The sequence below is a fragment of the Lissotriton vulgaris genome, chromosome 5 (assembly GCF_964263255.1).
Source record: "Lissotriton vulgaris chromosome 5, aLisVul1.2, whole genome shotgun sequence".
NCBI classification, from domain to species: domain Eukaryota; kingdom Metazoa; phylum Chordata; class Amphibia; order Caudata; family Salamandridae; genus Lissotriton; species Lissotriton vulgaris.
In genome coordinates, this window is record NC_141693.1 from 2,013,914,374 (window position 1) to 2,013,942,080 (window position 27,707).

At 47.5% G+C, this 27,707-nt stretch overlaps 1 protein-coding gene across 1 annotated transcript in view; it reads right to left on the reverse strand.

Annotated features, from left to right (window-relative positions):
- Positions 1-27,707, reverse strand: part of USP20 (ubiquitin specific peptidase 20) — a 556,910-nt gene that overhangs the window by 183,035 nt on the left and 346,168 nt on the right. The window contains exons 13-15 of the mRNA XM_086924837.1: positions 18,123-18,295; positions 6,667-6,761; positions 2,064-2,097 (exon numbers count right to left, since the gene is read on the reverse strand). Coding sequence (XP_086780963.1) covers positions 2,064-2,097; positions 6,667-6,761; positions 18,123-18,295 — 302 coding nt within the window. The remainder of the gene's footprint in view (positions 1-2,063; positions 2,098-6,666; positions 6,762-18,122; positions 18,296-27,707) is intronic.

Genomic DNA, 27,707 nt, shown 5'->3' on the forward strand with positions numbered 1-27,707 from the left:
TGTGACACTTATAGCATTTGTAATGCAATATGTGTTGTATTTATGTGACTTAGATGTATTGATATTACAAATAACAATGGCTTTTAATTTTTTTAAATAATTAATACTTTAATAAAAGTTATTGTAATTTATAATGGCAATAGCTTACACTTTTGTAAATAACTTTTGTGAAGATTATGTTCAGTGTATTTTATTGTGCCGAAAATCGAATAACAGAAGTGAAATATTAACATCTTTTTGTGACATTTGTAATAAAGCTTGAAACATTGAGAGAACATATTTGAACCAGTTGTTTTTGAATGGTTGCATGGTGCCAGCGTTCTAAAGGGTGGGCGGGGCTGAATGCGGTCATAATCAATTTTTTTTCCGTCAGCCTCAGTCTGAACCCATTTGAAAGGAATTTGGCCGCGATCTTGTTAAAAGACAGACATCCCTCTCCTAAATTGTGCAACCTAAAATGTCACCGTTTTCTGTGGACTACTGCTGGCATATTTGTTAAATCTGATGCTATTGCTATTTAAGCACATCTTTTTTGAAAGAGTTAAATACAGATTGAAGTGTGTTTGTTTGATGTGGTTCACGGTGATCTCACCCGACTCATTGAACACCTCTGGAAGCTGAATGAGATGTGTTTATCCATATAACAGACTCGCATTCAGAAGCTTATTATGAGTTTTAGGGAGGGAGAAACACCATGGCCCAGCTAGTGTGCTTTTAAGAGCTGTATATAATTGGAAGGTATAGCTTGATGTGCCCTACTAGTCTCTTTCGCTCCTGGAATGTATCCTACCATTGCCCTCCAGGTAACAAATGGAGTTGCTACTGTGTATCGTATTGCCACTTTGAATTAGGGTGATGTAGTAACAGAGAAATGTGTGTTAATCTGGTGTTCGCACATTTTAGTTTTTTCATTCACATTTTGAATAATGGAGCATTACTGCGTCGCCTACCCTTCCTGCAGTTTCGCTTGCACTTTCTCAGCCGCACGAGTCCCTTTTCTATGTCGGCGCTGCACTGAAGGACACAGTCAGCGGCTGGATCTGACGTCACATCCCCGGGCGCCGCAGCTTGCAGCGTTAGTGTGAGCACCGGGGCAGGGCCACAAACTTGGTGCCACGTCAGGGCTAAACCTGGGGCGGCGGAACACCGACATGAACCCGGCACACCACGAGCATCCATGAGAGCAGCACCCGCAGCCGCAGCCATGGAAGCCCGCTACAATCTGAAGCGCCCCGGTAAGGATCGGCAAAGCCCCTCCCTCTCGCTCATTTTGAGCCTGGCTGAGCGCAGCTGCCCGTGACACCAAACGACCGTGTGTGTGTGTGGGGGAGGGTGGTAGAGGGCTGCGGCGGCGTGTGTATGCGTGCGTGTCTGTGTGTGTGCAGGGGGGTGGGGGGCGGTAGCGTGTCTATGTGTGCGCGCGCCTGTGTGTGTGTGTGCGTGCATGCAGAGGGGTGGGGGCTGGCTGTGTCTGTGTTTGCGCCGTTAATGCATGCGAGGGAAGCGAGTTAGTCTGCACAAGCGCGGCTCAGAAGCGTGCTACCGCGGTCAAAACTGAGACTACAAAAGCGCGCCTCTGAGTCGTGTCTTCATTCCTAAATACGGCTGACAATAGGTCTGAAGCAGACAGCATCAATGCTTACGCATTGAATGCAGGTCTGCTCGACCTAAAAAGTTAGTGCCCAGCTTAAGGTGGGAGATCTCTAGTGTGATAACCTCATTTCAGGTCAATATGGACACTGTCTATTGTCCTGAACCTTTCACCTATAAATCATCGATTTCAGGTGTTAGTCTAATTAGTTCAATGGAAGTAAACCAGACTACAGCACCAGGATGCATTAGGCTATGACATAAATGTCCAGGACTGGAAAGAGCATTATTTATGACCAGCAGAGAGGCGTCCATCCTACTGAGCACACATCTATTAGAACTCAGAATATGGATATTAATCATGTCTGACAGCGAGGTGTTAGGGAAAAGAAACTGTTCACATTGCATATGTAGACAAGAATAGGTACCACATACATCAGAGAGTAAACTACTGAAACAGGAGGTCCACTTACTTTTTACAGCGTTCACAGCTGTACATGTTATCTCCTGCAAGCAGAGAAAGAAGTGATGAGATGGAGATCATAAACACACGTGTGACCCACATCATAAGGTATTTCCACTTAACCTTCAGGGGAAAAATAGGAAATTAAAGCACAGACCTTTGAATTCTATGAGGAAAACAGCAACCTGAGTGTTCAGAAGGTCTATTTAAAGGAGCCCCCCCTGCCCCAATTGGTTCCATTTGTGTACAAGATCAGGGCTCTGTCCTGCATAGGGTGAGCTAGGGACATGGAGAGGCAGAGGTCAGGGCACTGCCTCTTTCAGGGCCATGATGTTTGCAGTTTGTTAAGGCAGAAATTCCCCAGTGCTAGGTCTATCGTCTTGATTTGTGGCAATGACAAAAGGAGGCCCCTTGCCGGAGAGAGCAAGTGTGTGTGCTTGTCTGTGTCTGTCCGACGAGAAAAAAAAGAGGAGAGCACATCCCCCTACACAGGGCAGTGTCCTTGTTTATGCGCACGTATTTAGCGCAATATTCAGCTTAGGTCAAATGGCTAATCTTGAGTGAACATCAACAGCATTAACTGGATTTACCTTCCCCTGACCCCTCTTTACCAATGTTTGATACTACTGTTATACTGTGTTGTTTGAACTTTTGCTTTCTTTTTACTTGTTATCTCGTTCTATGGTCCTGCTGAAACTTTACTGGCCCCTCTGATCAGGCTTACTCTCCTTCCCATTAACCTGATTGCCTGCCCCCCCCCCCCCCCCCCCCCCCCCCCCGGCCCCTCCGCTGCCCAGAAACCGGCGTGCTAATCGCCTGACACAGGCTCGGTCGATCGACAGGCCACGCCCCCTTCGGAGGCCACGCCCACCGACCTAGAGCTTTAAAAGAGACGCTGCTCACCAGCCTCTCCACCTACAAACGCTGCTCCTGAGGCGGAAAGCCGGGAGAGCGCTCCGTTTTTTTAAAAATTATATTGTGAATTCCTGCTGTGTTTTAAAACTTTTCTTTCACTCACCCAAGCCTCTCCTATTGCAAGCGGCCCCTCCGCTGCCCAGAAACCGGCGTGCTAATCGCCTGACACAGGCTCGGTCGTTCGACAGGCCACGCCCCCTTCGGAGGCCACGCCCACCGCCGACCCTCTCAGCAGCCTATAAGCATGTGCCTCCCAAGGAAGCGCAGCGGACGAGCGCAGCGGGCGCGCCGTTAGCGCGCCGAAGGCGCGCTTAAAGCAAGCTCGTCTGCGCTCGTCCGCGCCCGACCGGGCCCTGCGGCCCTGACCCCTGGCCCTTCAGGGGCTAGTAGATACATCTACAGCTCGAGTGCCCTACATCAGGTACGTCCTCCAATATCTCCTAGCTGTGGAATTCCAGGACACCCTTTGGAGATGCCCCGCCGCTGCACTCACTGTAAGTTTGAACTTACCCCTAAAACCGCCCAAATCAGAGCGGAGGCACAGGAATATTCCATGTTTCTACTTAATTGCAGGTCATTAGTCAAACACTGCACAGAAATATCCTTGTTATTAGATGAACACTCTCCTGATGCTATGTTCCTAACGGAAACATGGCTGAACCAAGATTCTCAGCCAGACCTAGCACAGGCTATAATCCCTGGATACCAGATAGCACGGGTTGATCGACCACTAGGCAGAGGTGGTGGCCTCGCGATTATATGTAAAGAGAATTATGTCTGCCGCTGTCTAGCGGACGACATCGAGGACTGTGAAAACCTTTCCTTTTCTATCGAGTTCTCCCCCAACTCCAGTTTCTCTGGCATTCTCATTTATCGTCCTCCGGGTCCTACCGGACAATTCAATACTTCTCTTATGTCAGTGGCCTCACAGCTGGTTGTCGCTCCCTCCAATTTTACCATCTTGGGAGATTTTAATTTTCATTTTGACAACTTGCTAGATCCCACAGCATCAGAGATACAATCTAACCTAGCCTCCATTCAATTAGAGCAACTAGTTCCCTCGGCCACACATGAAAAGGGGCATCTTCTGGATCCTATCTTTAGTAATAGTGACCAGCTCAAAGTAGGCCTGATTAATATGCTCCCATGGACCGATCACTTCCTGATAGCATTTACCTGGACTACAAGTAAACCACCTCCCTCACTGTTTACATCTAAGAAAACCCGAAACTGGTCTAAACTTCCTCTTGACAACTGGACGAAGACTCTCAGCAACACCAGACCCCGCTTGTCTCACAACCCTACAGACAATAACGTCAAATATGAAGACTGGCTAACTACCTCTTTGGACATAAGTCTCCCTTTATATCCATCTAGATCTAAAAGACATAGCAAGTCAGCCCCATGGTACTCAGAAGACCTGAGAAACCAGAAACGTCTATGTAAGAGACAAGAGAGGAAGTGGCGTATATCCTACGACCAAGCTGCAAAAACTATTTACAGGGAAATGATTAGGGAGTATAAAATGGCCATAAAAAATGCCCAAGCAGCCCACTATACTCATAAAATTACTGCGGCAAAATCAAAACCGAAAGAAATATACCACATAATAAACTCTCTGATAAAACCACCCGCGCCCGCTTCAGACAATAACAACTCAGTGTCCAAATGCAACGACCTGGCTGAATTCTTTTTTCAGAAAGTAAATAAAATTTACTCCTCTTTCCCCAACTCACCCACCGATCAGTCCTGGCACTACCTGGACCTTGCCCCTGACAGGGATACTGAGCTGAAATCGTTTCCCTTGATATCCATGGAAACTTTGAAGAAACTAGCCCTACAAATAAAAACAGGGTCTCCTCGCGATCCGGCCCCTCCAGGCCCACTAGGTTTAGCCAGTGATATCATCTTCCCCACCCTGCTGGAGCTGCTGAATTCTTCTATACTGAGCAAGACAGTACCCGTAACCTGGAAGCACGCAATGGTGCGGGCCCTCCTAAAGAAACCCTCCCTGGATCCAGCTAATGCGGGTAACTATCGTCCTATCTCTTTGCTCCCGTGGGCGTCAAAAATCCTAGAGAAACACGTCAATACCACTCTGACGACATTTCTCGAGGACAACCACCTCCTTGACGCTTCCCAGACGGGTTTTCGCCCAAAACACGGGACAGAGACCGCCCTTATAGCTGTAACCGAGGATGCAAGACGGATCTTGGATCGAGGGGGATCAGTGGCAGTGATCCTCCTCGATCTAAGCGCCGCGTTCGACACAGTACATCACAAGATCTTGTTGAACCGTCTTGCTGACCTGGGAGTATCCGGAGATGCCCTGTCGTGGCTGGAATCCTTCCTGTCAGACAGAACCTTCCAGGTCTTCGACGGTACAGCTGTATCCTCCAGTAGGCCACTGGGGTGCGGAGTGCCGCAGGGCTCTTCCTTAAGCCCCACGCTCTTCAATGTGTACATGAGGCCGCTGGCTGGGATTGTTCGTCCGCATGGTGTTAATATCATCTCCTATGCGGACGACACCCAGCTGGTGGTCTCCCTTGCACAGATGAGTGGTCTTCAGACTCCACCTAACCTGGCTGCCTTTCTGGAGGACGTAAAAAGGTGGATGTCAAGCTCATGCTTGAAACTCAATGATGATAAAACGGAGCTTATGCTCCTTGGCCCAGCAACTCCTTCCACCATGGACTTAATTTGGCCCTCAAGCATGGGTCCCCCCCCCCTTCCCAAAGATAATATCAAAAGTCTGGGAGTATGGCTTGACAAATCACTGAGCCTAAACACTCAAGCCACCAAAGTGTCAGCCACTTGTATTGGCCTTCTCAGGGTAATCAAAAAAATCCTTCCCCTCCTTCCATTCGAGGCCAGACAAATTGTCATACAGGGCCTGATCCAATCACGGCTGGATTTTAACAATGCCCTGTATCTTGGAGCCCCGGACTATACTCTACAAAAACTTCAGCGCACTCAAAACTGTGCTGCCCGGGCACTACTGGGAATCCCTCGGAGGACCTCTATAAAATCCGGCCTAAAAACTTTGCACTGGCTGCCTGTCAGGGATAGAGTGAAGTTTAAGGCTCTCTGCATTGCCCACCAGACGTTCTGGAGAATGGGCCCAGAAATAAACTCTTCCCTGATTTCCCCTTACCAACCCAATAAAACTTTACGCTCCTCAACTGCTACTCTTGCCACAATTCCTCGAATATTTAGATCCAGAGCAGGAGGACGCTCATTCTCATACAATATTGCCAAACTGTGGAATACTCTCCCGCTGCAGATGCGAAACAACACAAATCTCACCAGCTTCAGGAAACAGCTTAAAACCCTTCTGTTCAACAACTAACAGCCTTAGTGGCCAGGTTTGTTAGGTTTAGCTCCAGCGCCTGGACGCCTCAGGGCAACTGCAGCGCTATATAAACCTAATTTTCATTTCATTCATTCATTTCATTATTTTACAACCGTATTTGTTTCATTGTGTGTTTTTTTTTCTGGCTTTCGCCACTCTGTACAGTGCTCCGATATCCATAAGGGTCATGTTCGCGCTATATGAAACTTTTCAAATAAATAAATAAATGATATAGGCCAATTGCTTTTACCAACGAGTGAGGAGTTAGGACTTTGTATGTGCAAAGAAATCAAAGTGCCCGTTCCACATCCACACATTCAGAAAGGCATCAGGCATTCAGCCTTACCTTTTAACTCATCAGCAGCAAAAAAGGCAGCAAGACAGTCCTCTAGTGTCACCATTGGACCCCAGAACCAGCTGGGGATGCAGGATACAACAAACCTGAAAAATGTGCACAGCATTATAAGAAGAAGAGAGAGAAGAATACATCAGGTGGAAGGCAGAAGTACCTTTGAGCAGTTCTGGAGAGCAGGGGCAGGGAGGAGCTAATGAGGATAGAACTGCCAAAAACAATAGATTTAAATCTCTACTATAGATAGACAGACAAATCAAGATTGAAAAAAAAATAAGGTTAAAGTGACGGTATAGAGCTGAAATGAGATTATAACTCAAGTTTGGAATCTTATAAATCACTGAAATTCACCAGTGATAGATAAGTGAACTAAATGCAACTTGAGTCCCCGTAATGCACTGCTTATGACCTCACATATTACATAATTCATGGCATGTTAAATGATATCAAACTCTGGGCCCAAAACCCAGCAAGCGCCAAACCCCTGGACTGAATCCAGAGTCCTGTAAACCTATTCGCCATGTTGAGGACAGCCAAACAAGATCCTTCCCATCCACTTTGAACAGGCCAGTCAGAGCTGAACGGTCCAGATATCGCTACCTTTATACCAGCCATAGCCTCTTCATGCCACCCAGAAACCTTTTCAAACATTAATTTCTTCAAAACGGCTGAACAGATTTACACAAAATAACAAAAAACACGCTTTAAGTAAAGGCCTAACTTTTTGTCAAATTTAGTTTAACTCGGATCTCAGCCGTTTGTTCTGGATCAGAGAGCAAACTTCTGTATGTGAATACACATGGAATATTGAAGTTTTGAGATCACCCCATTTGCTTGATAAACCTCCCCTTCCCACTCCCCACTTTCCCAGATCGTGATAAACCTTTCCATGAAGGAGCCAAAGTGGATGAACCTTTGTTCTGGAAAGTTTTCTGTATATTTGTCAAACACTGCCAAACAAAAAAAACTCTAGCTATAATTACACAACGGTAAAGGGCACTGGGTATTAAAAACATCATGTATGTGTTGAAATATATGCAACCCATACATGCACACACATTATTGCTCTTAAACAGGGGTTGTATATATCCTTTATTATTCACCCCTCAGGACGAATCAGACAATAATGCCCTGCCACGGCTTCTTGATTGCATTTTTTAGATCCTAGTGGTGCCCCTTGAACAGACAGAGGTACCACAAAGCATTTTATTTTCAATGTTGGTGTGGGTGGAAGGGGGGGGCACACAATAAAAAACCAGGAAGTCTCCTCAGTGATTAAATCCATGGCCCCAGGAAAGTTTACCATATCGTTTTAACCCCTTGTATGCTCATGACGGCTCCCGGCCGTCATGCGTCACAGTGGGCGTGTGCACACGACGGCTAGGAGCCATCTGAATCCCGCCCGCGGTTTATTTCTCCCGCACTGCGGGGGAAATACACCAGCATCCAAGTAGTTCAAGTACTCCTGGCTTGAGCTCTAGGCTCTTCAGCTGGACTGCAGAGTCCCCTGTGGTTATTCTATGGCTCCACTTTGTAACTCGAAAAACTTTTTTCTAACATTTTTTTAAACAATAAAACTTTATTAAACTCTTTATTATAATCACTTTTATATAACATTGCACTTTGTGAATTAATAAAAATATACTTTAGATGTGGCATCCATTTTGTTTCTTGCCCTCAAGTAGCCAGCGAACGGACGCTGTCCGCTTCGTGACCCTGGGATTCCCAAACTCTTGCGGAAGACACGTGTTCCTTTGAGGGTGTCTCTATGATGAGGGGGATGACACTGTAAGGCAGATGGCTCCGCTCGAGGCTCATCTTGCCGTGCCGGTCTATTGTCTCAGTTGTGCATTCATTAGGCATGTCTCCTTTGATCCCTGCAATCGTGTTTCCTGATACCACCCCCTTTTACACTCTCTTCGATCTGTTCGCTATCCTCGTCTTCCTCTGCACCTGTTTCTGTCTCTTCCTTGATTCGTTTACAGCCGAATGGAATGCACTAATGGTGGGAAGATGTACTTTTACAGTTGGGAACCGCCAAATGCTACTGTAATTATGTTCCGGGCCCTGAATACATGAAAGCGACCCCCTATGAAATTTACTGTGGGAACCGGGTTGTAACCTTTTGTCTGTCATGTTATCTTATGACGAAAAACTGTATAAAAGGAGCGATCCACAGATACAATTCGAATCAGGCTCCGTGAACCTACATGCTATGTACTTCTCGTGACTTCTGTGTTCCCTGCAGTAAATAAACCTCGAATCTTTGACGCCGAAGGAAGTGTCCCGTGTCTCTGTCATTTGTACGCCGGAACAGGTAACCCACGAAGGTTTCAGGTGTTATCCCTGGCACCGCTGGGTCTTAGAAAAACCCAGTCCTTCAGCTGCCTCCCCTTTTATGTTGGCTAACATAATTGTTGATACCTGAACAGAATTGCCTACCAATTTCATCCTCAAGTCCAGGGCAGGTTCTGCCCCCTACTCTTTCTGAATTTATTTTTATGCTTCTGGTATGACTGCTATTGAGGGGGTACCGGGCATTATTATTATTATTATTATTATTATTATATGAAATTTGTAATGCGCTCAGCTTACCCGGGGGCATCCCGGCGCATTCTGGTTTAAACGGCAGCAAAAACTGTACCCCAAGTGGTACAATCCTCTATTGGGGGAGATATCCCAATCGGTAAAAATTGTCAGTATTCTGTGTTTTTCTTGTAGGCCTGGGTGTAAAAAAAATGGCCTTAAGCCGTGCTATTTTCCGTGCTATCCAGAATGGCATTTGCTCACGTTTAGTGGGCATTCTTCCCATAATTTCATTAAGTGTTTGGGGAGTGATTTTGGCTGCAGTTCCTTGTAGTTGACTAGCTTGACTGACCCTTGTAGGTTGAATTGTAAGTGTTCGTATTACGAACTGTGTGAGATTTCTGTATAGTTTTATTATTTCTTTGTGAAGTGGACGCAAGTCTGCTGCTGGCAATGTATCAATCTCCGGATGCAGTGTGTAAGCAGCTAGTACAGGGCAAGTTGTTCCGTCTCTGCTGAGCGGATTGAGTCTCCCTTTATCTGTGGTATGGGGGAGGGTGCCTTTAAACCAATTTATATGCACTTGGTAAATTAACGGGACTCGTATGTCCTCGTATGGAGAATATTCTTCAAGTGGTTCATCTGGTATACAAGTATGAAACAAATGTGTGTTAACATTTGCAGGTGGTAATTTAACCAAAGAATAGAATACCTCTGTTCTGAATGTCTTGTGTGTCGCAACCACCAAGGTAACGGTCCCACTCAATAATGGGAAACCATAATCTAATAATTACATAGAAAGCGCATGTATGCAATTTTCTGAAATGTTAAGAGCACCTTCCTGCTCAGCTTCCTCTATACTAGCACCACTTGTACCAGCATCCCCGTTGTTAGACATTATGGGAGGAAGTATAAAGAAAAAGAGATAAGGTTCTGCAAAATGTGGGGCTCTATAATCCTTCAAGCTTGGACAAACCTACAACCAATACAGAGGATATACCTAATCAGCTGTGGCGGATTTGCCCTCCCCACTCCAGACGTCTCTGGATATATGGAAGTAGGGGTCTCTGAGAAAGCATGCCTGAACTACTCAGATTTGACCGTTAAATAAGAACCAAACCTACGTTGGGCGCCATGTCATGTAGTTCCTTTAAATATTTTTGGGATCAGTCTAGTCTGATTTCAAACACACTCAAAGGATATGTAAGCCTTTACACCAGCTAGCTCACAGTGCCACCATAAGCCCCTTAACTTTACAAAGGAGCGAATAGTCTCTGGTAACTATCAAACATGACCACGCTTGATCCTTCAGGGATCATGGCAACAGTGTACTACTTTTCGATCAGTCACTCGTGCTCGCTTGGTCTCAGAGAAATACACAGAATACTAGACGCATATGTTTTCAATAAGCATTTATTGAACCAGAGTGATTCTAGTATAAAATACGTATGCTGCGACAACCATCAGACAGAAACAGATATATAAGATTGCAAGCACCAACAGAGTAAATAAAAGGTAGAATTCTAGCATGTTGCTAAAACAGTGAATATATACAGGCATATAGATACATGGCAATAATCACGCTTACTCCTAAAATACTAACCCAATCGGAGTGTACCTAAATGTACCTACCATGTATGTAGGGTGTAAAGCCAAGAATCCCCTGGGAGGGAGCCAACCCCATTACCTGATCGGAGAGAACGAAGGACCCTGTCTTGTTCTCAAGCTGTACACCCCGCAAGGGATGTCGGACCACTGCGTGCTGGAGTTTCTGCATTCAGGAATCTCAGCATCATGTCAGCATGGAAGCTTCTCCGCTGGTTGCCCAGCGTAGATTTGGTTCTTTTATACCTGAAAGGTACCCTCAGGGGCTCTACCTAGATGTGTAATGGTACTGGGGGTCTGTCATTCAAGGATGACGATAGCAGTGACTTTTGTGCAGAGTTATTATACAGAAGATGGTAATCCTGCTTTGCGTGTCCTAGGCAGGGGATGATACTAAGAATCTTCTTGCATAATAAATTAGGCTAGTTTACAAAGAAAACCACACAACATATATTCGGCACATAAGTAGGTAAAAGGTCAGCACCAGAAGAACAAGTTACTTACCTTCGGTAACGCTTTTTCTGGTAGATACAGTATCTGCCTGTGGATTCCTCACCTTGTGAATATCCCCTTGCGTCAGCAACATTCGGATATTCTTTTTGTAGCTTCGCGCCGAAGTGGACGACATCATCAAAGCACGGCATCGCGCGAGACTCCGCTGACATCACCGACACCATAATAGACCCACGCCGGCATGATGACATCAGTTCCGCCCTTTTTTCCGTGCCTTCGAGGCACACGGACGGACCGATGACAATAGATATATACACAGTATACACAGTACACAAATGTCAAGATAACAAACACAGTGTGAAGCAATTGCAGGAATGCAATTAAAATAAAACAATTCCTTGACAATAAACTCAGGTATAGAAGAGTGGAAAACGGGGAGGTGGATTGGTCAGTGAGGGATCTACAGGTAGATACTGTATCTACCAGAAAAAGCGTTACCGAAGGTAAGTAACTTGTTCTTCTGATAGATACATCTACCAGTGGATTCCTCACCTTGTGAATAGAGTCCCACAGCAGTCCCCACTCCCGGAGGAGGGTGTCCACTCTCCTATACCAGAAAATCCTGGAGGACAGAGCGCGCAAAGTGGCCATCCCTCCTCACCTCGGTATCCAAGCAGTAATGCTTCGCGAAAGTGTGGAGGGAGGCCCAAGTCGCGACTCTACAAATATCCTCAACAGGTACACCTCTGGAAAGAGCAGATGTTGAAGACTTAGCTCTAGTAGAATGAGCTCTTATACCCTCTGGAGGTTCTTTACCCGCCAGGGAGTAGCAGATCTTGATGCATAAAACAATCCATCTTCTCGAGAGCGTGCGCTTGTGCACCGCCTTCCCCTTCTTGCAGCCAGCAAAACCAAACAAACAGCTGGTAATCCAACCTGAACTCTCTCGTCATGTCCAGGTAGAAACTCACCGCCCTCCTAGGGTCCAAGCGGGGAAGCCTTTTCTCCTCCTTGGAAGGGTGAGGGGGTGGATAGAAAGTAGGGAGGGTAACGGACTGCCCCAGATGAAATGGAGTTATCACCTTCGGCAGAAACCCAGCCCTGGTCCTGAGAACCATTCGTTCAGCATGAATGAATAAAAACGGGGGCTTTGAACTAAGAGCTTGAAGGTCTCTTATCCTCCTTGCCGAGGTAATGGCCACCAGAAAAACAGTCTTGAAAGTCAAAAGTCTCAAGGGACACTTGTGCAAAGGTTCGAAAGGCGAACCCATCAAAAACGTAAGCACAAGGTTCAAATCCCATTGAGGAACAATAAAAGGTGTTGGAGGAAATTTATTGGTAAGGCCCTTGATAAATTGTAATACGATAGGAGATTTAAATAAAGAGGGCTGGTCCGGCAAACAAAGGAAAGCCGATAAGGCTGATAATTAACCTTTGATAGTTGCCACCGTAAAACCCTCCTGGGCCAAAGAAAGTGCAAATTGAAGTATATTGAACAAACAAGCCCTTAAAGGGTCTATAGACTTCTCCCCACACCAAGTAACAAATTTAGACCATCTATAAGAATAAATGGACTTGGTGGAGTCACGCCTGGCCGATAACATCCACCACATCATGTGGGAGAGAAAAGAAATTCAGGTTGCCCCGCTCAATCTCCAGGCATGAAGGTGTAAGGTCTGGAGGTGGGGGTGTAGAACCTGCCCCTCCATCTGGGAGAGGAGATCTGCCCTATGAGGGAGACGGAGCGGAGGGCACGAGGAGAGGTGGAGAAGACCCGTGTACTACACCCTTCTTGGCCTATCCGGGGCGATCAATATAACTTGGGCCCGGTCTTGGCGAATCTTCCTCAGAACCCGAGGAATCAAGGGTATGGGAGGAAACACGTAAAGGAGCTGTGAGTCTCAACTCAACTGAAACGCGTCCCCCCAGTGCTCCTTGCATCGGAAACTGGAGACTGCAGAATGACGGGCAGTGAGCATTCTCGTGAGTGGCGAACAGGTCTACCCGAGGAGTTCCCCACGTCCGGAAGACGTGACCAACCACCTCCGGGTGAAGCCTCTACTCGTGGTTGGCCGAGAACAGCCCACTGAGACTGTCTGCACATACGTTCAGAACCCCGGCCAGATGATTTGCCATCAGAGATATCTAATGGTCCTGTACCCAGGACCAGAGACGCAGAGCCTCTCTGCAGAGACACTGCGACCCTACTCCTCCCTGCTTGTTGATATACCACATTGCGGTCGTGTTGTCCGTCAGGACTTGAACTGACTGACCGCGAAGGGAAGGGAGGAAGGCCTTGAGCGCTAAACGTATGGCTCGCAACTCTAGAAGGTTGATGTGAAGCAACCTTTCCTCTGGAGACCAAAGACCCTTGACCTCCAGATCCCCCAGATGAGCACCCCACCCTCTTGCCTCCGTTATCACTGTGGCCACCGATGGAGGCAGTTGAAAAGGCTTTCCCTGAGACAGATTGCCTTCCACGCCCCACCAAGACAGATCCGCTGCAGTTTCTCTCAAGATCCTGACTGACTCCCTGAGATCTCCGCTGTGCTGATACCACTGCCTGCGGAGGCACCACTGGAGTGCCCTCATGTGTCAGCGTGCATGGTTGACCAACAGGATGCAAGAAGCCATCAGACCGAGCAGACGAAGGACCTTCAGGACTGGAGCGACCGCTCATTGTAAAATAAAGGATTCATTTCCAGTATGTCGCAAATCCTTTGAAGAGGAGGGAATGCACGACACACAGTTGTGTCCAGTACCGCACCTATGAACAGGTTGCGCTGGGAGGGCACCAGGTGAGATTTGGGTACATTTATCGAAAAACCCAACCTGTGCAACAACTGAGTTGTCTCTTGCAGATGATGGAGCACTATCTCTGAAGATTCTGCTTTGATCAGCCAATCATCCAGATAAGGGAATACCGGTACCCCCGATCTTCTGGGATGCGCAGCCACCACAGCCATCACCTTGGTGAAGACTCGAGGCGCAGTAGTAAGACCAAACGGAAGGACCGCAAACTGAAAGTGCTGCGACCCAACCGTGAAACGGGGATACTTCCTGTGCGACTTCAGGATGGGAATATGAAAATACGCATCCTGTAAATCGATCGACACCATCCAGTCTTCTTCCAGCAGCGCTTGAAGAACCTGTGCAATGGGGAGCATCTTGAACTTCTCCTGCTTCAGGTAAAGATTCAAGATCCTGAGGTCCAGGATTGGACGAAGCCTGTCATCCTTCTTGGGGATCAGGAAATACCGGGAGTAGCATCCCTGACCCCTCTCCTGCTCCGGAATCACCTCTATCGCACCTTTTCAGAATAGTGCCAGGACTTCTTCCTGCAGGAGTAGCAGGTGGTCCTCCGAACAAAAACCTTGGCAAGGAGGGTAATTTGGGGGAAACTCCTGAAAAGGAAGAGCATACCCATTCTCCACGAGATTGAGAACCCAAAGACTGATGTAATCAATTCCCAATCTCGTAGGAAATGGTTAAGCCGACCCCCCACTGGGCCCACATGATCCGGAATGGCGAATCTAGGGCTGCTTTGCTGCGTTGGCAGGGGGCTGGGAAGGCGAAGAGGAGGCTTGACGACCTCTGGGACGAGCTCTTTGTCTGCCCCTACAAGACTTGTACAGCATATTTTGCTGCTGCTGTGGCTGTTGCTGAGATTGTTTGAAGGCTCGAAAGGAAGACCTGTCAAATCCTCTGAAGCGCTTCCCAAATGTGCCTCTTGTCTGAAGGCCCAACAACTTCGCCGTCGCTCTGCTGTCTTTAAAACGCTCTAAAGCAGTGTCAGCCTTCTTCCCAAACAATCCAGACCCATCAAAGGGCAAATCCATCAAGGCAGACTGCACTACTGTTGAGAACTCTGATGACTTTAGAGACGCAGCTCTCCTAGTGGCCACCGAAGAGCCCATGACTCTCGCCACCAAATCTGCTGTGTCCAGCCCACTCTGGATTACCTGCCTTGCTGCAGCCTGAGTGTCCGATATAACCTCCTGAAAGTCCTTTCTATCCCCTTCAGGAATCTTGGGCACCAACTGTTTTACAGAATCCATTAGGGGATGGAAGTAACGTCCCATCAGGCAAGTCGCATTAGTAGATTTTAATGCCATGCTGGCTGAATAGAAGACTTTCTTAGCAGCCTGATCCTGCTTTCTCGACTCTTTTTCCCCAGGAACCTGCGGAAAAGCTCCCGCAGACTTCTTAGAACAGGCAGCCTGTACAACTAAACTTTCAGGCAGGGGGTGTGTTGAAGTCAGGATCATTAGGAGCCACCCTATATCTCCTCGCAACCGCCCTTGAAACGGCAGGGGCTGACAGAGGTTTCTTCCACACCTCAGATTGGTTCAGCCAAAGCGTCATTGAATGGCAGCATTAGTTCAATTACAGAGGAAGGTGAATGGAGGACCTCCGTCAGAATATTTGACTTGTACTCAGCAGTAGGCAGAGCGATGTTTAACAAGTCTGCCGCTTTCTTTATCACCACATGGTAAGGAGTCAGATGTAGAGGCCAAATCCCACTCAGGCCACTAGCCTCCCTCAAGTCATCAAAAGGATCCTCAGACTCCTGAAGCTCACCTTCCTCCACTTCTTCATCCCGATACCTCTGTTCCTCCAAAAGCCTCTGTGCCTCACGCCTCGACCTCTCCTTAACAAACGAAGCAGACGGATCCACGACCTACTCCGCTGGAGTGAGGCAGCTTAACTCGAGGTCGAACCGGATCCGGCATCGGAGTCGAGGGTACCGGCGTCGAAGGAATCGGCGTCGATGGATTCGGCGTCGACGGCTTTGGCGTCGACGACTTCGGCGTCGAAGGCTTCGCCGGCGTCGGAAAATGCCAAAGCGGTGCTGGAGCCGGCATGAAAGGCAGAAAGGGCACAGGAGCATAAGCCTAGGAAACACCCAGACTAAACGCCATAGGACCCATGGGACCAACAGTTGCACCAGACGGGTACATTGTCCTGGAGTAGACACCAAACATGGCAATGAGGAATTGCGTCGGATCCTGACCTGGGGCCGGAAAGGCAGGATATGAGCCTCCAGGCTGCTCCCGAGGGAGCAGTGTCGTCACGACGTCGACCTTCTCTTCAGGCTGGTGCACCGGAGTCGACGGACCCGCAGGCAACGGAACCTCGACTTCACCAACTTCCTCCACCTCACCTTCATCCTCCTGACTAGAAGGATGGGACGGGTCCGGAGAAGGGTTTGCTAGCTGCTTCGGTGACTCAGGCGAATTCGCACGCGAAGCCTCACACTCTGAGTCCTGGGCTTCCGAAGCCGAAGCCACCGCTTCTTTATGAAGTAGCTTCACTTGCGACTTCGGCCTCGAACTCGAGTCCTTGCCTGAGTGATGTTGAGACATATTGCTCCTCTTCTTGGGTTTCTTCCTCGAAGACCTCAAAGCATGAGCAGAAGACGACTCAGAGCGCGACCTCGAAAGAGTCCTCGACCTCGAACCCCGAGTTTGTGACTTCGAAGTCTTCTTATCTTTCTTGCTTTTAAGTTTTGCAACGAGGAGCTTCATCTCCCTCTCTCGAAGGGCCTTCGGTGTAATCTTCTTGCAAGAAGGGCAATCCTCGACGTCATGGTCGGAGCTCAGACACCAGACGCAGCACTCATGTGGAGAAGTGTGGCTCAATGGTTAGAGAGGCAGACCCTGATGCAGAGGTCTGGCCCGGGACCAGGGTTCATTTCCCCGCCTCAGCAGGGTCTTAGGCTCCAAAATTCCACGGACCTGATAATTCTCGCCTCGGCGCCTATTCCAATCATGGAGTCCCACTCTGCAACTCTGGGCAATAGCTTGCTTAATCTCCACAACGGCCCCCACAATGCTAAGGATGCCTGGCCTCCACCTTGGGGGTGCCCAGGAGTGGACGCCTCACAGGGAAAGCCAGGATGAGTTCCACAGTGTTATTCGTACAAGCGCCTTGAGACCCGGGTGAGCAGTGCGCTACTATCAAGTATCAATTTACATTTACATGCGGATCAGTGATTGACATGGTCTTGCCACATTCCCCACAAGCTTTAAATCCGGTCTTCTTCGAAGACATCTCGACAGAAGACAAATAGAACACAGAGAAAATCACAGAGTAACAAAGTTACTGTAAAAGCTACAGACGATCCCTTGAAAACAGTTAGCGTCAACAACGCGGAAAAAAGGGAACTGATGTCATCACGCCGGCGTGGGCCTATTATGGTGTCGGTGAAGTCAGGGGAGTCGCGCGTGATGCCGTGCCTCTATGACGTCGTCCACGTCGGCGCGGAGCTACAAAAAGAATTTCCGAATGTTGCTGACGCAAGGGTATATTTACAAGGTGAGGAATCCACTGGCATATGTATCTATCAGAACCGTTAAGTAGGGCAAGGTAGGACAAATGTAGGTAAAAGGTCATGTAGCTACCTTTGTGTATACTGGGGTACATTGGGGCTCATACCAATCCTTTCCAAGCCTTGTAGATGACATCTGGAGCAACTTATTATGCAGAAGCATCTCCTGCTGCAGCCTCTCCTTTGGAAGCATGCCAGAGAGTTCAATGTACATCAGTAGGAAGGTCTGATGACTGGCTGCAGGAGCAACGGTAGTGGTTAGAAGTGGAGGAGACCCAGTTCCCTTCTCTACACCTGTTTTAGCTTAAATCCTAGGTGAACCGGAGAAGTGTATGCTGGGATACACAAAGCCTTGAGAGAGCAAGCACAAGTAGAAAGAGACTGAACAGGATTTTTCCACACAAAATGCAGTCAAGGGAAGTGACAATAGGTCACATGATACGGTTCCATAGAAGTGTACATGCCTGAGTGATTGTGCACTGGAGCAGAGTGATAAGCACATGCAGCTCTGCTCAGATGAGGTAAGGTCACTCACCTTCTTATGTAGTCCACGAGGAAGGAGATCCAGCCTTGGGTGGCGTAGCTGTCCCCATATGAACCGGTTTTGGCAGGCATGTTTTGGTGAATGGTGGAGTGCAGCTTTGCAAGATCTTCTTTTCCGGGGATTGGTAACGAGAGGTCTTGAAAAGTCTCCACAGTGGTAGACACCTATTATGGGTGACAAGAATGAACTATCAGACAGCATGTCTCTCACAGGATATTTTATGCCATCTCATCTCACTGGCTGTTGACACATTTGGTTCTGCCCATGTGTAGTTGTAAGTAGCATTGTTTTCCTGATATTATCTGCTAATAAAAAAATGGCAAAATTACCAATAGGTGTTGACTTTAATGTGCACATACCCAAAGCATATTATTCAAACCACATGCACCTTCTGCCCGATTTAGAAAACCTATATTTCTAATTAACACATCACTCCTCACTACTCCCAACACTTACCCCTGAAACCTATAACCATGTGTGTCCTAGAAGATACTCTTCCCATTTGAAGAAAACCTCTAACTAATACTAGTGGTTCACAGGGTTGTTCAGGAATCTTCATTGAAAATGAAAAGTTACTTACTGAAATAATAATTCAGCACAAGTATCCTACTCAGATTCTGAACTTTTAAATATTTATCAGCTACCAGGGAGATAATTGGATATAATAACTTTCATTGACAAATTTCTTTCAAAAGTAAAAGGGCCCGATAACAACCCACATGTAATAAGGCAGACAGGAGATCAGTCGTGTTTGTGACAGAATCACGCATACTCTACATCATGCCGAAAGTTATCTAATCTTTCACTTCTGAAATTATTATTTTTAAATAAAGAAATATAAAATGCAGCACTAGGACAGGAACAATGACTGCAGCTTTGAGCAAAAGAAGATGGCATTTCAGCCAGATTGATGGCCCTATTTTCCAAAGGAAAGTCATGTCTTTGCACAGTGTCTAGCATTGCTCTCAAATAAGATATTAATGTGATCATCTTCTGTAGACTTAGACTGAGGAACAGAGACTTTGTAGTTCAAATGTCCTGTTTCACTTTCTGCCTTTAAGGCCTAGTTAAGGGTAAGTGAATAGTCCTTGATGTCGAAGGCAGGCTTCTGGCATGCATTTTGAGAAGTTCAAGGAGCAGGGTCCAGATCACAAGGAAGCACAGTGTTCTTTTAGAATGATGCTCTAACTATACACCCCGGATATATCCTGTGCTTTCTTGATATTAGAATGTGGAAGCAGGCATCTTGTAGACCTACTATAAAGCACATCCTATCACCTTGTCATAGGAAAATCTGATGGAGTGCTTGCACGCAAAAGGTTTACCTTTTGATCCACTTGTTGGCTCTCCATAGACCTAATATTTATCGTAACTCCCCTTTTTTGGATCTATTCCCTAAACTAGAAAACATCTTGAATAGACTCTCCATTTCCAATGGGTAAGACAGGGACTGGTTTGATTGCATGCTTCTTCAGCAGTATGAAGGTTTCTTTTCTTAGGGTGACAAATTGGAACTTCAAGGCTAGCTTCGGTGGAGCAGGCATTGGTATTGCCTTGAAGCACAGAGAGCACACATGCTTTACAATAGTCAAGACCCACTGGTCTTTTGTTATCTTCTCCCACACTTCCAAGTGTAAAAATACTGCTACCCCACTTGAGTGGTGAAAAGAGAGGGTGCCATTAAGGCAACAATGGCAACTGTTGGAGGGTTGGCAGCTGAAGTGTTGGAAGGGTGTGACTGAGCTGTGTTGTTTATAGAGCCTCCTAGCCTATAGGGATATTTCGGACCCTGCTACTGTTGATACTGGTATGGCCAGCAAGGGAGCTGAACCCTCCGAGAGTCGTAACAACGGTCTCTATGCTTGTATTCGGGAATTTTTCATCCCAACCAGCTCTCTTTCTGTATGCTGTCCAAACAAAAAAAAAAGAGCCTGAAAATGGAAAGTTCAGGAATTCCATTTTGTGTGTCAGGCTTCAATTTATTGAGGCGCAGCCAAAAAGAACACTTCCTTGTACCTACAAGGCAGTATCCCAGAGATGCCATTTCCACTGAGTCTGTGGTTGCACTAATGACTTGTTTGGACACTAATGAGCCTTGTTGAACCATTTACTCAAAGTCCCACCAACAGTATTACTTCACATCTTCAGAAAAATGCTTGTTACTGTTCCAAATTTCTCTGTCGGAGTCCATAGAAATCACAAGACGTGTGCGCGCACTGGCAAAAACGAAACCTGTGGTGGAGCGGGACTTCCGTCTTTTGCCAGAAGCCCGCGTCCACGGAGTGCCTGGCCAGAGAAGCAGTGGAGACGCGGGGATCCCATGCCTGAGGGAGAGCCCAGCGGAGGCTGAAGAAGTTCGGAGTGGCGGTGAGTGGGGCTTAGTTGTAAGGGGTAGAAGGGGGGTCTCAGTGCACTCGTGTGTGTGCGCGCATGTGTGTATGTGTGCGGCGGCGGGGGGGTGTCTCTGTATGTGTGCGTGTATGTGCGCTCATGTGCGTGTCTCTGTGTGTGCGCATGCGTAAGCAGGGGGAGGTGTGGCTGTGTGTGTTAGAGCTTCCCAGGAGACAGGAGATGTGCACACGCGCGCACTGCCCGCTCCGATCCGATTATGCGAGTGGCCATCTCTTGTCTCCTGGGAAGCTGAGCCGGTGACTATAGGTCTCTGGCGAGACCGCGCTTTCGCGCTGTAATCGCCACGAGACCTAAAAAATTGCTCTATAAGACCCTATGACACAACATAACATGAAGGCAATCGCAGAAGTACATAACAGCGTGCAAGCTTCACTTCATGGAAGCAGTCTTTCAAATTCTCATGAGTACTTCGATCAGCAAACTCAAAGAACGCAGCAAAACATGGACAGGAAAAAACAAGCATCGGCTAATGTGCTGTTTGCCTTGGAGAGGGTTAGCGAAAGCACGGGGAATCGATGCTTCCCTGTGGGGATGAAGTATGCGTGTGAGTATCAGCGCGTGCACTATATGTACAGTCTATAACGGTTCATGTGGTTTCCTGTCTGCACATCAGTCCTACAGCTCAACTGTCCTTCGTCGCTCCTCCCCAATCGCTTATTAGTCCTCCCCGAAGCATTGCCCCGCACACCTCCCCTCAGGAATGCCACGTGATGAGGCACCCTCGTGACTGGCTGGTAGGGGACGCGTAGAAAGTTGTCAGCCTCGCCGTTACGTCTGCACTTCTGCATCACATGAAAGGACTGACACCGTGGTGGCTGCATAATTCGTTCGCCATGATCCCATTATTCTAATAAGGACACCCTTAGGACCGGATTTGCAAAATGTTGTCATAAGCAGAATATTCTTGAGCAGAAAGCCAGTGGAAGGGAAGGAAAGGGCATTAAAAAACAGTTTTTTTTCCTATCGTGTATCTGTTTAACGCCTTCCCTGTTGCACTCGCAGGTCCTTCCTGTCACGAGAAAACTACACCCCGGTGGTATGTTGAGATTGGATAGTGCTTGGAAATGAGAAAGTACAAAGGGTTAACTCTGCTAACTGGGGAAGAGGATGTGCCGGTGAAAACAGGGTCACAAGGAACGGGAAACAACTCAATAAGCCAATACTGTGGCGGCCGTGAATGGTTGGGTGCGAGGCTGGCCGGGAATGCTCAGTCTGTGTCATATAGTGCAGCACTTTGGAAAGGAGCAGGCCACCGAATCATGTTCTTCCCTTTTGACCTTTAAGGGAAAGCTCCCGGGCAGCGCCTCGCATTAGTCATCCGCATGGGCTGCCATCCAGTTAGCAGAATGTCCCAAAAATGAATATGCATAAAGTGCATTTGCATACAATGCACCTCGGATTGGCATTATTTTTTCTTTTCCTAGGTATCCTGAAAAAAAGACGCTCTTTTAGCGTTAAACGAATCGCATGGTATGACAGAAGTAAACCAGAAAACTCCATCTATCGAAGCAGCAAAGCAAAAGTCAAACCAGGGTTTTTGAGTGGGGCTTAGTTGTAGGGGGGAGGAGGGGCGGCGGGGGGGGGGGGGAGGAGGTCTTGGTGCGCTCGTGTGTGTGTGCGCGCGTGTGTGTATGTGTGCGGGGGAGGTGTCTCTGTATGTGTGCGTGCGTGTATGTGCGCTCTTGTGTGTGTCTCTGTGTGTGCGCATTCGTAACAGGGGGAGGTGTGGCTGTGTGTGTTAGAGCTTCCCAGGAGACAGGAGATGTGCACACGAGCGCGGGGCCCCCTCCGATCCGATTATGCGCGTGGCCATCTCTTGTCTCCTGGGAAGCTGACCCGGTGGCAATAGGTCTCTGGCGAGACCGCGCTTTCGCGCGGTAACCGCCACGAGACCTAAAAAGGGAATGAAGGACAAAGTTAGCAGACAGGCTGCACCAGGCAAACAGCGGCCGCCTTCCAGGGTCCCTTCATGCCTCATAGGTGACAAACAGGTCAATTTATTTTTACAGATTTAATAGAAATCTGGATGTAGGAAAAAACACTTGCTCTGTCTTGTCTGGGAAGAAGGAGGGTTGCTAGGACTTTGGTGAGAATTTTCATGTAAAATAACTAGGATTACGGGTAAGTAACTTTTCCTTCGCTTCCAGGGGATTCTCGTCAATATTCAAAAGCACTGAATAGACTAGCAAGCCCACCCCTTTAAAAAACGCAGGCATGAAGAAAAAGCAGCATTTGTCTTCAGCTGAACAGATTTCTCAACTAGAAATTATATATATATAACATTTCTTAAGTCGCTGTAGCAGCTGTTTTTCCACTAGTTGAGCATACATTAGGCCTGCCGGGGAGAGTTTTATTTGCCAGCTGGTAGCATAATTTATTGCGAGATACTATCCATCTAGAAATGGATTGGTTTGTTGTAGACAAGCCAGTTCTCACCAGACCATAGTTTACAAATAAATGGCCAAATAGTATACTACCTTTTGTCATGTCCACATTGAAATTTGAACTCTTTTTATATCTAAAGGACGAAGAGTCCTCTCTCATTGTTTGGAGAGAAAATTGGTAAAGAAACTATTTGATTTAAATGGATATCAAATATCACTTTCTCATTACCACCATGTTCCTATGAAAACCACATACGTTTTTATAAACCGAGAACCTGTCATTTACTCGGCAAATACAAGTGATAGCTATCAAGAAAGCTGCATTTCATGTTAAATGTTCCAGGGCAGCCTTGTGTATCAGCTCCAAAGGTTAGCCCACTAATTTTGAAAGAACAATAATCAAAAACAAGGGTGGAGAAGGGATTTCAGTGGGAGGAAATGCCTTCTTAATACCCTCTAAGAAATCTTTCACTAAGGGCATTCTAAAATTAGAGGTTTGTGAACGAGATTTCCTGGATGCAGTGGTTGACACAAGGTGCATTTTTATTGGTGTAAAACGAAGTCCTGATCTTGCAAGGTGTACGAGGTATGGAATAACCACATCAGCTTGGCATCAGGGTGGATTGGAGTTATTCTGGAAGTACTTCAATGCATATGATGTCCTCGTGGAGAGGCATTTTGCCTCATTCAGACTCTACATACAGTCTTCAGGAAGATTTGGATGATTGTATTAAAAGAATTCAGGAGCCAGACTGCTAAGTTCAATGATGTTAGGTTGAGGTGCATGAACTGGCCCCAGAACGTGTAAAGGAGATCCGGTCTGCAAAGCCGGCTTCTGAGTGGTCCCTCGGACAGGTATAGGAGGCATGTGTACCACTCCTGGAGTGGCCATTTGAGGGCCATTCATATCATTCTCACCTTGCACTGGAGCAGTATGGTCAGCACCGTTGATATCAAGGGTTTGGGGATAAAGCGTAGAAAATCTTCCCTGATCAGTCTATCAAAACAGCATTCACCACATAACCTGTTTGGTTATGTGGTGACTGCTGGCAACGAGGCAAAGCTTAGTTGTATTTTCATGTCTGCATCTGCATACATCTATTTAAGAATTGTCCAAATCTTCAAAGACACTTTGTGTTCTCAAGCAAGAGGTTCTGCAATCATGGTCTCCTGTCTTGATTGACTGAGCAAGTCTGCTGTCCATTCTGGATCCCAGATAAATGAACTACTTTGATGCATAGAACCCTCGCAAACAACCATTTCCAAATGGTTTGAGCTTCCAGGGACAGTGGCCTAGAGAGGGTTCCCGCTGGTTGACAGATAAAACATTGTACACTGTGGTTGCCCTCATCCTCCTAGACCTGTCAGCCGCCTTCGACACGGCCTGCCATCGCACTCTCAAGACACGCCTCTTAGAAGCCGGAATCCAAGAGAAGGCTCTTGACTGGACCACATCCTTCCTCTCCGGAAGAACCCAGAGCGTCGGCCTCCCACCCTTCCGATCCGAAGCCACCGACATCATCTGCGGCGTCCCCCAGGGCTCTTCCCTCAGCCCGACGCTGTTTAACGTCTACATGGCCCCCCTCGCACAAGTGGCCTGCCATCACGACCTCAACATCATCTGCTACGCCGACGACACCCAGCTCATCCTATCCCTCACCAAGGACCCACACACCGCCAAAACCAACCTCCACAAGGGAATGAAGGCTGTCGCCGACTGGATGAGGAGTAGCCGTCTGAAGCTGAACTTGGACAAGACGGAGGTCCTCATCCTCGGACCCACCCCCTCAGCCTGGGACAACTCCTGGTAGCAGACCACACTGGGAACAGCACCAACACCCACCGACCATACACGCAACCTAGGATTCATCCTCGACTCCTCCCTCTCCATGTCGAAGCAAGTCAACACCATCTCCTCCTCCTGCTACAACACCCTACGCATGCTCCGCAGGATCTACAAGTGGATCCCCACCGAAACAAGAAGAATGGTGACGCAGGCCCTCGTCAGCAGCAGACTGGACTATGGCAACGCACTCTACGCAGGAATCACAGCCAAACACCTTCGATGACTACAACACCAAAACGCCTCTGCCCGACTGATCGTCAACGTCCCCCGCCGCAGCCACATCACCCCCCCACCTGAGAGACCTACACTGGCTCCCAGTCAACAAGAGGATCACCTTCAAGCTCCTTACCCACGCACACAAAGCACTCCACAACACCGGACCAGCATACCTGAACAGCAGACTCAGCTTCCACACCCCCTCCTGCCAGCTGCGCTACGCCAGCCATGCCCTCGCAGCTGTCCCCCGCATCCAACAAACGACCTCCGGCGGCAGATCCTTCTCCTACCTCGCCACGAAGGCCTGGAACATCCTCCCTACCCACATACAGCATACCCAAGACTTTCTCGCCTTCAGAAGGCTCCTCAAGACCTTGCTCTTCGAGCAGTAGCAGCATCCCCCGCCCCTGCCCTCAGCGCCTTGGGACCCTTATGGTTAAGTAGCGCACATTACAAGTACGCTGATTGATGGATTGATTGTATTGACGGACTAAACAAAAAAGGGTTTTTCATCTGAATGATGAAAGGAATAACTTAGGTGTCAGATGGGAAGTTCATAGCTCCAACAGACTGATATGAAATTTCCTTCGCTGAACATGTCCTTTGTATCTGCAGATTGCCCATGTGTACGCCCCAGCCTAGGCAGAAGAATCTTTTACTATGGATGTCCTGATGAAAGGGATTCACTTCAGTACATTGGTTTATCGACACCAGCATGAGAATGACTGAGATGCTATGTATTTTCAATTAGCATCAAGTTGTTCACCCAGCTGCCTGAAGCCTGGTTCCATTGGTATTCAAGAAACTGTTATAAAGGCCTCATGAACGGTGTTTGAGCTAAAAAGCACTCAAGGACGGAGCTTAAAACATGGTTATTTTTAGGCCCATCATGATGAGTTTACTTAGCAAACCTCTATCCAGAACTACTCAGACAGTGTTTTGATAGCAGCGCCAAAACGGCATTGGCATTCAAGCACTTTTTGAAGTTTAATCACAATCAATTTCAAGACATTCCCTCACCCACTGAAGTGGCATCATCAGGCGGTGCCCTCGCAGGACGGGCCCCTAAGAGGTGGGGACACTGCTACTCAGGTAGGTTCTATCAACCATGCTCTTCGCCAGTCCAACTAGTGAGCTCCATCACCGTCTCAACAGCATTCCATTTGTTACATTTTGTGGTATCTTCTAAAAATCTTACCTGTCCTTGGTCTGCAATGTTTTTTGGTGTACCTCTGTAACTAATCCCAGAGGGACCTGTCATAGGGACCGAATAACGGTGTAGCACTTGCCATCTTCATACCCATAGCTGCAGTGCCACACATCTTCCTTGCAAATGAGTATCTGTTTATTCTCCTTATCATGAGGAACATTAGAGGAATGTGCAACAGCATGAAACTTCCTTGCCGCCAAAACTATGAGAGCATATGATGGTGGTTCAATCCTTAGGGAAAGTAGATCTTGAGCAAGGGACTTGTACTTCTTCTGCAGGCTGGCTGGAGCAGACTCCATAGAGGCTCGAGTCAGAACAGCTGCATTGCTGGTATAGTAAGGCCAGAGAACTAAGGCAAGAGGAGTTTATATTGGGATGTCAGGAGCATATTGATTGAGACTGAGACGGCCTAAGAGATCTAGATTCAATCCACTACTTCTACTCCTGTGCGCAGTCTCAGGCTGAGGTGGCGCGAGTGGTGGAGGTGCTGTTTGGTGCACCACTGGTAACTTTAGATGGAGATGCCAATGGTTTGGGTGCTGCAGGTGGCGCTCAAGAGAAGAGTGGTGAGGCTTATCTCTGGCAAGACGAAACAGATGACAGACTGACCTCCAGGGTGATTTCTACGGTAAGGGGCTATATTCTCTAGTACTTTGAGTAGATGATCTTAGCATCCTTTTCTTCTTGAGATGATGAAATAGCTCCTTGATATTTTACACTTAGACTGAGATAGGCCAACCCGCAGCGAAGGTTCTCTGCACCTTAACATCGAAAAAGATGCTTGCCCACTTGGAGGTAGTCTTGCCATCAATGGAACTTTTCCTTTAGCTGGTGACATTGAAGAAGGTATCGATGCAGGCCGCACATGTGTTCTCAAAGACGAGTGTCTCAACGTCGAAGGACACTTGTCTTGGTAGCGAGCAGGTTGGTACAGTACATGTCCTTGACATCAATGGTCTTTATGTCAAAAGAGAACATCTTCTTTTATCCTGCCTGCACCTATCTTTGTATCTCCCCCCGGGCGCCCTTATTTTTTTATTTTTTAAATTTATACAGTGCACTGTTACCCGTAGGTATCCTGGCGCTAAGTAATGCTCCAAAGCAAGGCCATGTAGAGATCAGAGAGTAAATAGCCAGGTCTTAAGGCCTCTCCTAAAGGCCAACAAATCGGTCACCTTTCTCAGAGCCAGGGGCAAGGCGTTCCAGTCCTTGGCTGCTCCCAGCACAAATCTTCTGCCCCCCCCACCGTGCTTTCCTAATTCGAGGTACCGCAATCAGCCCTGCATCAGAGGATCTAAGGTGTTTTGCAGGATGATACCAACGAAAATACTGTTGGAGAAAAGGCGGACCTAGACCTCGCAAGGCCTTAAATACCAAACAAAGAGCTTTAAACGAGATCCGCTTTCGCACCGGGAGCCAGTGAAGTTTAACTAGCTCCTGGGTAACAGAAGTGTACTTAGGAATGCCATTAATAAGGCGTGCTGCGGCATTTTGCAGAACCTGCATTT